General features: G+C 42.5%; 1 protein-coding gene across 10 annotated transcripts in view; it reads left to right on the top strand.

Moving 5' to 3' along the window:
* Positions 1-14,857, top strand: part of baiap2a (BAR/IMD domain containing adaptor protein 2a) — a 64,857-nt gene that overhangs the window by 48,008 nt on the left and 1,992 nt on the right. For 3 of the 10 annotated variants that reach the window (XM_065964899.1, XM_020647249.3, XM_065964901.1), the window contains exons 7-14: positions 4,839-4,991; positions 8,486-8,728; positions 8,860-9,094; positions 9,371-9,572; positions 9,671-9,739; positions 9,797-9,974; positions 10,205-10,242; positions 12,922-14,088. In XM_065964899.1, the coding sequence (XP_065820971.1) occupies positions 4,839-4,991; positions 8,486-8,728; positions 8,860-9,094; positions 9,371-9,572; positions 9,671-9,739; positions 9,797-9,974; positions 10,205-10,242; positions 12,922-13,006 (1,203 nt within the window). In that variant the 3' untranslated portion in view covers positions 13,007-14,088. Of the gene's footprint in view, positions 1-4,838; positions 4,992-8,485; positions 8,729-8,859; positions 9,095-9,370; positions 9,573-9,670; positions 9,740-9,796; positions 9,975-10,204; positions 10,243-12,621; positions 14,089-14,749; positions 14,793-14,857 lie in introns of those variants that run through there. The other 7 variants (XM_065964904.1, XM_020647269.3, XM_065964906.1 and 4 more) reach the window with 6 other exon arrangements.

The raw sequence follows: 14,857 nt of genomic DNA, 5'->3' as shown, positions 1-14,857 counted from the left end.
CAGAGTCCTTAGGTGATATTTGTGCTGAAAGTCATGTCGCAAATCCCATAAAATGTAACTTAGTAACATAGTGCAACAATGTAGGTGTCTGTTGCTCTTTGTAAATACATTTACACACAGATACACTTTAATATTATTATTTATACGATACGTGTTATACATAGTTACGCGCGTAGCTGACCTGATTGACAGGCGGGCACGATGTAACTGTTCGTCGAGAGGCTTAAAACTCAGCTCCACCTCTCAACCGGTCGCTAGGTTGACTGAAAGTTAAAGGCTGAGACAGGATTTCCAGCATGGCGGCTACTGCCGATGAGCCTCTGAAGTCCTCTGCAGTAACAGATGGCTGACAACATTCAGGCTTCGTCCATTAATATTAACAGTCTATGTTTGCAAAGTATTATCAAGTTTGATTAAGGCTAAAAGTACAGATCTAGTTCCACATGTAGTGCTCATTAAGCTTGTAAATGTTCCTTCGACTATATTGTGCGGTGTTAAGCGCTGCAAAATGAAAGCTTTTTAAATGTTGTTTAGGGCAGTAACTAAAGGACACAAGGGCATTACAAATAAAAACAGCTTATCTAATGAAATATGCAATGCTGCTTAATTAACACAAAACATCTCATTTACAGTTTTTAAATCGTATCCAAGTCGTGCTCCCAGAAGAGGTACCAAAGGCATAGCATAATTTCAAGTTTGATTTCTTATTTGCTCAAATTTAAAGTTTGGAATGAAGGAGACTAAAGAGAAAAAAAGTCAGGGGTTCTTCCTCCTTTCATCATTTGAGTACCGTGATTGTTTTATTTTACGGCCAGTTTCTGGGAGTTTGTGTGCAAAAGTAAGGGAACTATTTAAATAGGTGGATCTGAGTCCGTATGACGGATCAATTTTGCCCATCTGTGCGGAGAAGCGAACTCATCAGGCTCTGGACTCATGACGGTACAGACGGTTAGCAGGGACGCAGGAAAATCAATCTCCCTTTCTCATTTCCAGCCTGCTCACTTCCACTGATCACATCAGGGCTGTGGGCGTGCGAGGGAAAAGTCAACTCGTTTGTGCCGGAGTTCCCCCTGGGAGGGCAACGACACGCACACAGAGAGAGAGACCTGCACTACTTCAACACCTGTGCTTCACAATGACAAACATCCATCTAGAGAGGCTTAGAAAGTGACCCTCTGCAGACATCCCAGAGTGTTTGATTTGATTTTTCCGATGGAGAAGGCTTTCTACGGTCAATAAGAGGCGGAACAGCAAGTACAAGTACAAGCACAAAGTCTCTAAGTCGAGCCTGCCATTCCCTCCTCCTCCTCCTCATCCTCCTCCACCACATCTGTGTTACTTTAATGGATGAGAAGCACCAACTTTTTTTTCTTTATCTCCTCTCCTTTTCATTAAAAAGTAAAGCATGTCTGAGAGGAGTCTGGCAGTGGACGCAGATGGTTGTTGAATTCCATTGATCCCCATCTCTGTCTCCCTCACTTTCTTTTTCCGTCCCACTCCTCTGTCTGAAGGAGGAATGACAGAGTAAGAGAAGGACACTTTTATTTTGCCGTCTCATCATTGGGTGAAGCCTCCGTCTGCCAAAATGCTAATCAGCTCATTATGTAGTTCAATGGAGTAGTCTTAAGGTATCGCAGAGAGGGGGGGGGTGGGTGGGTGGGTTTCATCTAGATAAACTCCTTTTGCAATGCATATACGTAGGCTGTTTTAATAAGAGCCAGGGCAGAGCTGGTGAAAGAGAGTTCAGAATGTCTCCAGAAGATGTTAGATAAGCTTGAGGGGATTCTTTAGCTTGGAGTCATAAAATTGAAAAAAAAAAGAAAGAAGATTCCAAACTGAGCTGCTGATCCGTAAAGATGCGGGAAGAAAAGATAATGTTGACGTGCAAGTGCAGCAGATAAACACTGACAAATACTAACACAGCAGCAGATTCAGGCGGGTACTGTATTGTGTTGCCGCTTTCTGTTGTGCCCCGGAGCGTCACAGTACAGTTTGTTTGCTTGCAAGAGGGTGCTCATGATGAAGGAAGAGAAGAGCATGGCCGAGACGATGCTTTAGAATCCCCACAGGGAGGAGTGAAACGTTTTGGTTGTGAATCCTCTTGTATGCATAGCTTTTGGGACGGAGTAAATCTCTCCATTCCCACTGCGTTTAATCACTGTAACCATTAGTGTTCAGTGCAACGACCAAAAAAAGTGCATGAAGATAAAATGCAGGTTTGGGCTGATGCATCAGGGGATTTGTAGTCATTGTAAATTCAGTCGGACCTGCGTTGACGTGTAGCGGGTTTCATTTATATTCCTAACCTTTGCAAAACAAGTCATTCCAGCTGTGATGTAACCTGAGGTCGCTCAGATATAATAGAGGTTGATGTCTCCCCGGGCTTTTCCCACTGCGCTCATTGTCTTGGGTTACTTTGGTGACCTTTTGAATGCTGGTAGAATTGGGCCATGTGGATTTTGACAAGAGGCGTAAATGCTCTCCCTTGTTGGAGGTGATTTTCCTCAATCATTTCATGTAACACCGTGTGCCTCGAAAAGCAACAGAATGAGCCGGGTTTCGAAGTGCTCTAATTTGAGTTTAAGATATACAGAAAGAACAGAATAATGTCAGGCTCTCCTCATCCTGTCTCCTGCATGATTTGACACCTCGTCTCTGATGGTGTTGTTGGAACTCTTCCAGCGCTAATGCAAAAAAGCCAGTAACTCAAAATGTTTGTGCTCATTATCATTAAGCCAACCTGAAATGTCCCCCCCCCCCCCCCACCACCACCATACTTCCCATGAACTAAACCCTGTAGCTGTCGGCAGCAGGGAAGTAGTGTGCTCTGGTGGTTGCTAAATGAAATGCATCTGCACTCCACAGGAACTTCCATTTGGCTGAAGGCGGGAACTCTAACTTCACAGACTTCATTAGCCCGTGTGGGATTAATTGTGAAACTTTAGAAAAATCTCTGATGCTTTGGGACTGCATTTGATGAACTATTAGTCACACCGCAGCTCTGACGACAACAACACGGATTATGACTTTTTTTTTTTCACCTCTCATTTGGCGGAAAGTGAAAGGCAAGAAACAACACAGTAATCCACTTAAACTTAAATGCAGTCTAGAAATGTTTTCACCATGTAGTGCTGAAAATGTCAGGGAAATTTGTATTTGTCTTTTATGTCAATCCGTGACATATAAAGGATGAGGCGACTGTAATGTTTTACAAGATATCCTAGATGGTGGGCGAAGCAGAGTCCAGGAGATTTCATGTGTATCTCACTGAAAACTTCAGGAAATGATCAGGAGTTCTGTAGATTTATGAATACAGCATTGGAAAGAGGGGAATTGGAGAAAAAGAAAGTGAAAATAAAACATATTTGTTAATAGCCATGTTAAATGTGTCTAATACATGAAACACATCAATAAGACAACTCAAACCCAAAGCCTATACCCCAAAGAAAAGTTCACTTTGGATCAAACCATTAGATGTAAATATAACACTCTCTTATCTAGGTCAGTATTTATCAGCAGATGTGTCTGTATTTAAGCCATGAAACTGGATGAAGTCGACCTACTTCATGAGTACAGCATCTCAAACTTTCAGCTTCTGACCTGCAGACAGTGCTGATTGTGAATACAATGTGTAGGCACACACTCACAACGGCCCCCTGAATGCCACTTCCTCTTCAAAATAAGACTCCCTGTAGCTTCTCACTACTCTTACTGACCATTGTGTGTGTGTTTATGTGTCATCAAGGAACTGTGGGAACAGTGGGAACTCTGGCATTTCCTGATTTTAGAAGGCTAGTGCTAAGACAAAGTGATAATGCTAAAGCTACATGCCCCCTGCTCCTTTTCTTCTGTACCTGTTAAACACACATTACTACACCTGTTATGTCTTGTTTCAGGTCTATTTGTCTTATGAGTATGATGAACTCTTACCACAAAGGTGCACTTAACCACTGAGTGTTCCAGTGGAGCTGTGCAGTGATTGCTGGCGGCTGTGGCTCAGTGGTTGAGTCGTCGTCTCTCAACTGGAAGGTCTAGGATTCGATCCTTGAGCAACACACTTTACCCCAAGTTGCTTCCACTGCTTTTGCGGTAGCATATGAAAGTGTATGAATGGATTAGTTACTTCTAATACACACTTCACACAGTAGCCTCTGCCATCAGTGTGTGAATGTGTAGGTGTGACCTGCAGTGTTAAAGTCAGAAGACTAGAAAAGCTCTATACAAGCTCAAGTCCATTTACCATTGCTATTACAACTATTTGCTCTTACAGAAGTATGGCTTCATGAATTGGTGAATGTGATGCATGGTACCTTTTATAAAAAAAAAAAAAAAGTTTGAACCAAAACAGCTGGGAGCGAAAGGGAGAGAGTACTGTCTAAATTGCACAAATTTGTTAGCATGTATTTGTACAATAGACAGTGTGAGTCTGTCTGTATTTTTCGGGGGTCATTTAAAACAAGACATTTCCACATATTGGAGGCCTAGGACTTTCCAGACAAGTATCTATATTGTATTTTTTTTTTTTTACTGGAATTGTATCAAAGTTTAAATTTCTGGTATTGTGACAAGCCATAGTGGCTTTTGGTATTTTTTCCAAAGCAAGAAAGCAATAAAAATCTTGCAGTGCACCTGTAACCACAACTTATATTTCGATATGTCAGCTTTAAACGGCCAAAGTTTGGCATAAGAAACAGAATATATCACTCACTGCAAAACACATTTAAAAGGAACAGCAGCATTTTGTGGATTTCCTATAGACCTCTGTAGCTAATGTGTCGTACAGAGTGTGTGTGTCAGTTGTTAAAAGAAGTCCATTTGTCATTGTGTTTTCCCATCAGTTTGTGGAGACCATCAGCAGTAAGCAGACTGAGCTGGACTCCTTCATCGCTGAGGGATACAAGACAGCTTTGTCTGAGGAGCGTCGCAGGTACTGCTTCCTGGTGGACCGCCAGTGTGCCGTGGCCAAGAACAGCAGCGCCTACCATGGCAAGGTAAGTCCAAGTGTTGCTAGATAGCTGAAAATATTTGCTTTCAAGTTAAGGATATGAAGTATTTGAGATTTGGTCGAGGTTTGCAGGAGCCCATAACATCACCAGGAACTTAAAAAAGAAAAACATGAGCACATTGGCTATATTTCAAAATAAAACAACATATTTGATAAGCAAAGACATAAACACTTAATTTAAGCCTTCACCACTTCCATGCTAAATGTACTTGTAGTAAGCTAACATTAACTTTAGCCATAGAAGTCCACGTTGAGTCAACCAAAACAACATAAAACATCAGGCAGAGGACAGGGTCAGTCACCGCCACACATGTACGGAGGCCCCTAAGTGATGACTGAGCTGCATTACTTTTGTATCTATATTCATTTTTTTAGGAAGCAGCTGCTGACTCTAGCTTTAAAGTCATTGACGAAGGAAGGAACAACATGTACATTTTTCATCTGAAATAATCCGACCTGTTCAAACTTTGGCTTCATTCAGATCTAATGGAGGCTTTATTGCAAATCATGATAGAGAAAATAATGTTTTTAGAACGCCTTATAGAGGCAGATCTGATATTCTAATCAGAATAAGTAGCTCAATCATCAAGCAATAGCAACTTGAAGCAGCCTGTTGTGCTCTGATTTCAGTATTGTTCTTAAAGGCATACAGCAGAGCTTGTTAGGGGGATTTATAAACCATAACGTATTCTCTTCATGCTATGGTGTTGATTCTAGCCTACTATTCCTCATCTGTCATGTTTGATTTGAATCTCACTGTTGTACACCATTGTTCAGTCAAAAGAGGATAGTAGGAGATATATATATAATTCAAAGTCACATTAGCTTTGACCGCTCATAGGGGCCTCTTCATTTTAAAAATTCATTAAGACTGAAGACGATGCCCAGCTGACAGGCGTGTATGAGACTGTAATCCATCATTGTACCTCTGAGCGTCCGGCCAACTTCTCGTGAAGAGAACTGCCTCGTTTTCTCGCTCTCAGCATAAAAGCAATAAATTGGAGAAGGCGTCAAAACGCTGGATGTAGAGAGAGACGGATTGAATCAAAGGTCTGAACAGACGTATTGTTTTACCGGCAACTGGAGAATTTTCATAACACCTGCTTATTATTCTCACTTTGCTGTTGACATTTGAAGCAAGTAACATTAAAATAGAAAGAAATATCCCTAAATAATATACCATCAAAGGCAGTAGTAGAGTGTTATTTACCAGGATTATGCCCCAATTATTAGCTTGGTCTTTGTGTTTGTTTACGTCTTTTGTGTGTCTGATGTGTAACAAATGTATGCCTATCCATTACCCATGAATTTGATATTCTCAGGTAATAGAGTACATCAGTCTCCTTGTGTGTGTGTTGTGTGTGTGTTGTGTTGTGTGTGTGTGTGTGTGTGTGTGTGTGTGTGTGTGTGTGTGTGTGTGTGTGTGTGTGTGTGTGTGTGTGTGTGTGTGTGTGTGTGTGTGTGTGTGTGTGTGTGTGTGTGTGTGTGTGTGTGTGTGTGTGTGTGTGTGTGTGTGTGTGTGTGTGTGTGTGTGTGTGTGTGTGTGGTAGGAGTTGGGGGTGGACTGTGCTGCAGCTTCCCTTTGCAACATGGAGTCTAGTCATTAATCAGGATGGGGGTGTGCGTGGGAAGAGTTCACCTTCAGCAAACTGAAGAACCCTCTCCCAGAGGGTACCCAGTGTGTTTGTGTGCAAGATCTGTGTGTGTGTGTGTGTGTGTGTGTATATACTTAGAGAGAGAAAAATAAAAAAAATGCAAATGACTGCAGACAAAGGGACCATGCATGCAGTTTGTGTTTGCATGTGTGTGCAGATGTGTAATGTCGTACACGTTTGTTTATACGCACACACGTATACATTTCTCTTCCTCCATTGAATTCCTCATATAGTTGGTGTAAAGAAGAACAGTCGAGTCCACAGGCAGTGAGATGCTGAAGTGGGCTGATCGGTTGTATGTTTGTCCGGGGCCCACAGCCTCACCCACGCAGCACGTTAGCATAGCTGTGCAGAGGGCAGAGGTCAAGGATGCAAAGAGAGGAAAACCTTCAAGAACTAAAGGTTTCATTTGAGAACAGCAAACGAAAAAGAATGTTAAGCAAAGAAATAATCCGCTTTTTCTCTGGTCACATTTCTGTTAGATTATTTATATTGTCATATTATTATTTTTTTGGGATTCTGCATTAAAATAAGATGAATCTGTCAGCGTGGCACCATCACTTGGTATCAGAAAGGTTCTAGTTTTTATATCACGAGTAGCATCTCCCAGTTGAGTTTCAGCAGGCGGGAAAAAAGTCAGTGTGGAGATCCATCAGCTGATATGCAACTCTGGAACTCATTCACTTTACTTTAGCTCTAAAGAATGTCTTTGAACTGACATGTCATTTAAACACTGTATTTGTCTTATATATTCCAAGGTAAAGTTTACAGTGAAATGCAATAAAATGCATGTTGCCCTCAACCCCCTCCTTTATCCATACACACAACACAATAAATAAAAACATAGAAGTGTACTATGAAGAAGGAGAGTGAGTTAATTGGAAGCGTGCATGCAAGCCTATCCATCCATTATCTATACCGCTTTTTCCCGTTGATGGTTGCGGGGGGGGCTTGAGCCAATCCCAGCTCTCATTGGGCGAGAGGAGGGGTAAACCCTTGACTGTTGAGAGCAATGAAAGTGCAGTTAATAATCCACTTTTCCAGGCTTTTTTTTCTTACTTGAGCTCCATGTTTGCTTTTAAAGTTCCTCGTCGGGACTATAAAGAAAAAGGCACCACATTGTTATGGAAGTCTTAGCTAAACATCCGTCATCGCTCACCGCTGGTTAAAACGGACGCCTTGAAACATTGAAGTCCCTCCCAGCAAAGATAACGTTGTCAAATGAAAGTGGATGGCCTCTGAGATTGCTGCTTAACTCTCAATACTACAGATTAGCAGTATATATTTTCATTGTCAAAGGTAGTTCACTATGTTCTTGGAAACACATCTCTAAAGTTCAAACATTCTTTAAACACAATTTCACAGTACTAACTAATAGGAGAAGCAAAGTCATCACTTTATATGCTGAATCATAATATCCTGTAAAAACACTCTTCTTGCCATCTCACCTATCCTATGGTTGTGCGCTCCAGATTATAGGAACACAGGCTGGAAATATCTTCAAAGTGTGGCACAAACAGTAACTATGACTCCAGGATTAACTGATTAGACTTTCTAAATGGATTATAGAGAAATGGTAAAAGACATTTTCTGGTATTATATCCTCACCTCAGATAAATATAAAATCTATGTCTACATGTGTTGTTGTTTTCTCTTTAAGGTTTGATGTTTTCTTTGACAAACTCATCCGCTGTTACGCTGTTGGAAACGCGTGTGGTTGTAAACCACATCTTGTCTCGTCGGCTGAGACGAGCAACCCAGGGGCGGTATTACTAGTTCTTCTTGTTTTTTGTCCGTAGCTCTAATCTCATCTTCCTCCCTTCAGGGTAAAGACCTTCTGACCCAGAAGATCCCAGTGTGGCTACAGGCATGCTCAGACCCTAACAAGCTGCCGGAGAGGGCCATGCTGCTGGCCCAGCAGATGTGTTCTGCCGCCCTCGGGGGAACCAGTCCCCTGCATACCTCTAAGTCAAATCTGGTGATCTCAGACCCCATCCCCGGGGCCCAGCCTCTCCCTGTGCCCCCAGAGCTGGCTGTGTTCATGGGCAGCGGCCTCGGACACCAAGCGGTGAGCTCAGGAAATAAGTGATGGGTCGCTAAAACTTTAGTGAATATTTCACTGTGCTGTAGTTTGCACAGGCTAAGAAGCTATGTTCACTGATAACACTTCAACTCCTTTTATGGGCGTGTGTATTCCAGAGGCTGATGGGCCCTGATGGTATGTCCATGGTCAATGGGACAACAGGAGTCCACGGGGAGGAATATTGGACAGAGGGAGGAGGGACTATGTCCGTGACCCAAGTCAGGCCTTCGTCCCCTCAGACCCAGGCCCCGGGACAGTCCCAGGCCGCCCCCCAGAGACAGGTTAGCGATGTCTACTCCAACACCCTCCCTGTGCGCAGGCCTGCCCCCGCCAAGAACAAGAACCCTGTGGGTAAGTTATCCCAACACCGCTAGAATTGAATGAGCTGCTGTAGCGCTGCAGAAGGAAAATAACAAACAGAATATTTGATTGAGTGTCAACCTCCCTCGTGTTATTTAATCTTAAAGTGTACTCAGGAGCAGTTAATGCTAAGTTCAGAGCATCTGCCTGGCTACTAACTTTGTCTAAAGAGCCCTACATGTTATCTATAGTTCGCACTGTTAACTATCGCGTTTTAGGCTCTGATAATCTGAATCGAATGTCACTGACTATTATCTGTGTCCTCAGGAGAAACACGGACCCTGCCCAGATCCAGTTCCATGGCAGCAGGCCTGGAAAAGAATGGGCGTGCCCGTGTCCAAGCCATCTTCTCCCATGCTGCGGGTGACAATGGCACCCTTCTCAGCTTCTCTGAGGGAGATGTCATCACCCTGCTAGTGCCTGAAGCCCGCGATGGCTGGCACTATGGGGAGAATGAGAAAAACAAGATGTGAGTGTTTATTTTTTATTTTTTTAATCCACACTCCAGACTGGATACATGTTTCCCACGGTGAATGTGGAGCTTAACACGGCCTTCTCCTTTTTCAGGCGTGGCTGGTTTCCTTTCTCCTACACTCGCGTGCTGCCTGAGAGCGATAACGAGAAGCTCAAAGTGAAGTATGTTGTGTTCTTCTGTCATTACTTGTGTATCAACTGCATGAGCCTAAGACGTAGGCCTTTGTTTTCTCACCCTCCCAGCTTGCACCATGGCAAAAGTAGCAGCACAGGAAACTTATTGGAGAGTGATGCATCACTGCCCACACCTGACTACGGCCTGACTGCCCGACTGCTGGCACAGAGCCTCGCACAGACCCGCCCACGCCCCTACAGCATGGCAGGCTTTGGTACACAGGTAGGAAACATGTAGTACCCATGAACAAGCCACACAAGTTAATGAGGGGCCCCTATCTGGTTTAATCTTGTGTTATGTAATAGGATATGAGTAATCCTGCTGTGACTGAAACAGACGTTTTCTCAGTTTCTGCTGCCGCCTTGTGGTTGAGCACGAGCACAACATGAACTTCAATACGAGGTATACAAGAACACAAAGTTAAAAATGTGCCTTTTTTTTCTCCTTTTCAGCCTGCTATTGAGGATTATGACGGCCGCTTTGCCACAAGGTAAGTGCATTTTCTGCCCTTTGAGTGAACAGTGCGTTGACTGCTGCAGCTCCATTAGAAATGTCTAACTAGGGTGGTTTTGGAGTAATGAGCCACATACCTCAGAATAACACAATTTCACCAAAATGACAGAATGCCGGAATTAAAAAAGACAGCAAAGCACCTGCTCAACATGCACTGAGTGAAAATAAAGTTCCTAATAAGCAATCTACAGGAAGCAGGTTTAGGGTATGTAGGAGTAACCAGGTAGACCTATACATAAATGTGTTGTTTATACACCCTAAAAGTCAGAATGTGCGACATTTGACCGAATACATCAGAAATCAAGTATATCCTCTGTAAATGTCTCTCTGAGTCATGACAAGTGAGAAGCCAGAGTCCTGCCAGCTGTACTGTTGCAGGGCCGTGTTTACATCATGTTTACATGGACGTGACGGCCTTGCATATAAAGCTGTTTTTGTCCAGGACTAGAGAAAGGAAAATAACACACTCACTGCTTATTTGGATGTCACGTCTCAGTCATTCCGTGTCAATTTATGAGTAATGTGAACCTATAAGTTAGCCAAAGTGTGCTAACATTAGCCTGCTAACACGACAATGCAGACCACAGGCAATTGCAGCACGAGCAAAGGACAGTTGTGTCCTCCGCTCGCCATTAATTGTGCTTAATTATGTTGCGTTTTAATTGATATCTCTTTCCTGCGAATGGGAGTGGAGAGGGGTTGGAGGTGTGTTGCTGGAGGAGAGCGGAGGCTTCAGAATAGCCGAGGTGTCACCAAACAGCTCTGGTTGTTTGTTTTGGTTTAATGCTGTTGCTCAGGGGCGACAACTACTGGATCAAAAAGTCGCACATTCTTCCTTTTAACAAATATGCAATTAATTAACCGTGCATAACATCAGGATGAAAAGTAGATCACTCAAGGAAAATCCTGCCACAGAAAACAAAAAGAGGAACGACTTCTTTGCATTATAGTTTTTTTTACTCTTTGGATTTTTAACATGCATTTTTCAAATCATATTTTGGTTGAATTCTCTCAGAGCAAACTGATACCATATGTTGTTTTCTTAAAAAATGACAGCAAAATAATTAAAAAAATATATATATATTACTGTTTTTTTACAGTGTATATGTAAGATATTAGGACACTTTGATAGACCACAGTCCGACATAGATTCTAAAGCACTCACATTAATATGTATGAGGAGTATATGTTACTGTTTTCTGTTTTTTTTATTGTGTTGTCTTTAAAAATGTCAGTTATTGACAACTCTCTAAATCACTCTAAAATCACCTGTTTTACCCGACCTATAGTTCATAATTAAAATATAGATCCACCACATGGTGATGTCGATCCCAGACTAGACCGACTAGTTGTACATATAATAATTAATAAGCAAGATTAGACCTCCTCATAGTGTTGATAACTTAATTAATGAATAGTTTTATACCCTGTGAGGACCATATTTAAGCTGAAATACATTTAGCCTTAGTGTTAAAATTCTCCTCCTCACTAGATCGATGGTCCGTTTTTTTTGTCTTCTTCGTCCTTCCCTTTTTGCTCTTTCACACTTAACTTTTTTTTATTTATAGCTTTTTTTAAATGAACAATCCAGTCTAGTGTGTCAGTGTATTGTCAGAGTGCTCTTGGCCCCTCCCGTAACTTTTCACTGTAATCTCATCAAGTCCTTGCTGACTCACCAGGGCTGTGTGAGGGCTAGGGTTAGGAATGATGCTGTGCCTGTTTCTGTCCAATCAGGGAGAACATCCTTGTTTAACTGTATATAAATGTGTGCGTTTGAGAGAGCGTGTGAGGAGTGATAAAGTGGCCTTGATCGTGTGAGAGTGCTTGTATTGTAGACTTCATGCTGACTTCATCTCAGTCATCAGTGCTTGTCAGCCTGGGGCTTTGGGCACCAGTGTCAAGCTGTGTTATGTACTCTTGTCTGTTTTTTTCTGTATCAGTATTTTTGAGACAACACTGTCCTGCAGGGTGTATTCACCCCCCAACAGACTAATCTAACACTACATCTCTCCAGCTAAGGAGATGACTTGATTTTCTCATCAACAGTAAACTTCAGGGTTTGTCTCCTTTGAAGTGACAGATATGAACTAAATATGGGCAAAAAAAACCAAAAAAAAACATCCAACCGGGGAATGTCTGTTGATACTAAAAGTTGATGAGAGAATTAGAAGTCCAATCTTCCTGATCACGGCAGGTGTGTTTGGAGATGTAGCTGTAGGTGGGGCGAAGTAGATACTCGACCCCACCTACGCGTCTCCTAAACTCCACCCTGCCTCCTCGTGCCTGTCTTGTCTTTTCTCCATTTCTCTCTGAGTGTGTCCGACCTGGCAAGCTTCCTTCTCTCTTTGTTCCACAGTGACAGTCCTGATGGCAAATTGATTTCGACTGTGTGAGAACAGACATTCAGACAGACACAGACAGCTCCGGATAGCACAGGGGCCTCTTCCTACCCCATCTTTTCCCCCCCTCCTCTTAGCCTCCCTCCTGTCCACTTATCTCCACCTCTCCTCCTCCTCTGCCCTCCACACACACCCCTTCTCCGAGTGGAAGAGGCCAGTTTCATCCCTCCTTTCTGTCCTCTCTTCCTCCCCGGGTCCCTTCTTTCCTCCTTCCGTCCAATCCTGGGTGCTGCTGCTGGTGGTGTCGGTGTGGACAGTAGCGGTTGGTGGGTGGAGGATTGCGTTGAGCGAGAGAGCCTGAGCGGGGCCTACCTGCTCGGCATGCAGCGCTATGGACTCTGAATACTCTATCTCTGATCACAGTCCACCATCACGGACTGATCTCTCAAGAGACTGCCTTTGCTACTTGCTTGTCTTTCATGCATGTACATGGTTTTGTCATTTTGTCAAACTAAAGGACATGTTCATGTACTGTACAAGTGCCAAAAGACTTCAATGTCGTCGTACTCGAGCCACTGGCTGAATGGCCTTTTAAAGCACACGTGGGGGCGCAGTATTATCGAGTTCCCACCCACCACACACATGCTAAAAAAAATAATAAAAAAAAGAGCTTTTCAAAATGCAGCAGATTACAATGTTTCTGTTCTGAGAGATCCTGTAGGTGGCGCTGTGCTTCCTTGTGTCAGTGCTAAACTTAATTTTAATTTTCCGTCCAGAGGGTTTGTGTCATATTTTGCCTTACTTTGCTTCTTTTTTTTTCTTTCTATTTAACGCATACTTTGTGTGCAATGAAGCACATTTTAAGAATGAGCTTCGAGAATATATACAGTATATATATATCTATATATTAAAATTGTTTCCGTCAGTCGACCAGATGGCACTGTATTATGATCACAAGGAAAATATGTTTTCATTCGACCATTCATTTAAACTTTCCACCGCCAGCTGCAGTCTGAACTTACTGCCATATTAATGGGTTAAAAATAAAGCGCCTCCCTCATGGAAACTTCACTTTGGTCTTTTTTTTTTTAACTGAAGTTGCGTTGAGTTTGGAGAGGTCTTCTATCTTCTGTTGGGTTTCCTCAATAACAGCTGTTTATTCCTTTTGAGGTTATACGGAGAAAATAAAATAAAAAAAACCCGGCTTTTTTGCAGCTCTCAGTGTTATTTATGATTGTATTCCCTGAGTGGCTATGTAGTTTTTTGGTCTTTTTTTTCTTTTCGAAAACTATTATTGTCCTTGTAAAGAGAAAAAAAAAATTTGCAGAAACAATGAGAAACTACTGATTCGTTGAAGTGTTTTATCTTATGCATGCTGTGGAGGGAATCCAGAAAAAATGTGATAACTGAAAAATTGACCTTGAATGTATGGTGACTTTTTACAAAGGTATTCTGAATAAAACATATCTCTATATATTAATAAACTGGTCTGGTCTGACGCGAAATCTGTTCTGTCACTGACAAACGCATTTGTGTTGTTGTACATTCGACTTGCTTCAAATTCAATGTCATGCCGCCACAGGTTCTTTTTTTTAAATTCCTTTTTCAAGCCACAGCTGTGGTCCAAGCATGCAGTCCCATCCTTTCCCCCCTCCCCACTCCCCATCTCCTACTAACACCCATAGCATCCGTGCTGATCTGTGTCACCGAAAGGAAAAAGACGACTGTGAGTGTGTGGTGGTGTTGTGTACCGTGTGCATACTGTGACTGATCTAAACTCTGCCTTCCTGCTTGTTTTTTTCCTTATTTGAGGATTATTCGTTTGGCTTGTGTTTTGGGTTGTATTTACAGTTACATGATATGTGGTTGATTGCATTGCATTTTAAAGCATACTTTATGTCCACTAGGGTGTGCTGCAGACACCCTTTTTCTCACTCAGTTCCTAAAAAAAGAGCATACAGTTTAAGCATGTTGAGCATGAAGTGTTATCTCATCCCTCATCTCAGTGACAGTCCTTTATATGATCAAACTTGCAGTATGTTCATCTTGCACCAGACTAACCAGCAGTGTTGTTGATCTAAATGTGACCCATGCATGATCTGAGAGATGAGCCATTCAAACCCAAAGGTTCTCTTTACCTTTCAGTTTGGGTCCAGAATTGTCACGGTTCTGAGGGAACAGGACCTCCGTAAGTCACCAGCCTCCATCACCTATCTCAGCCAGCCAATCCCTTTTTTTCCCCTCCCTCTCTCT

The sequence above is a fragment of the Labrus bergylta genome, chromosome 16, assembly GCF_963930695.1.
Source record: "Labrus bergylta chromosome 16, fLabBer1.1, whole genome shotgun sequence".
NCBI classification, from domain to species: domain Eukaryota; kingdom Metazoa; phylum Chordata; class Actinopteri; order Labriformes; family Labridae; genus Labrus; species Labrus bergylta.
This window is presented reverse-complemented; position numbering and strand designations above follow the sequence as displayed.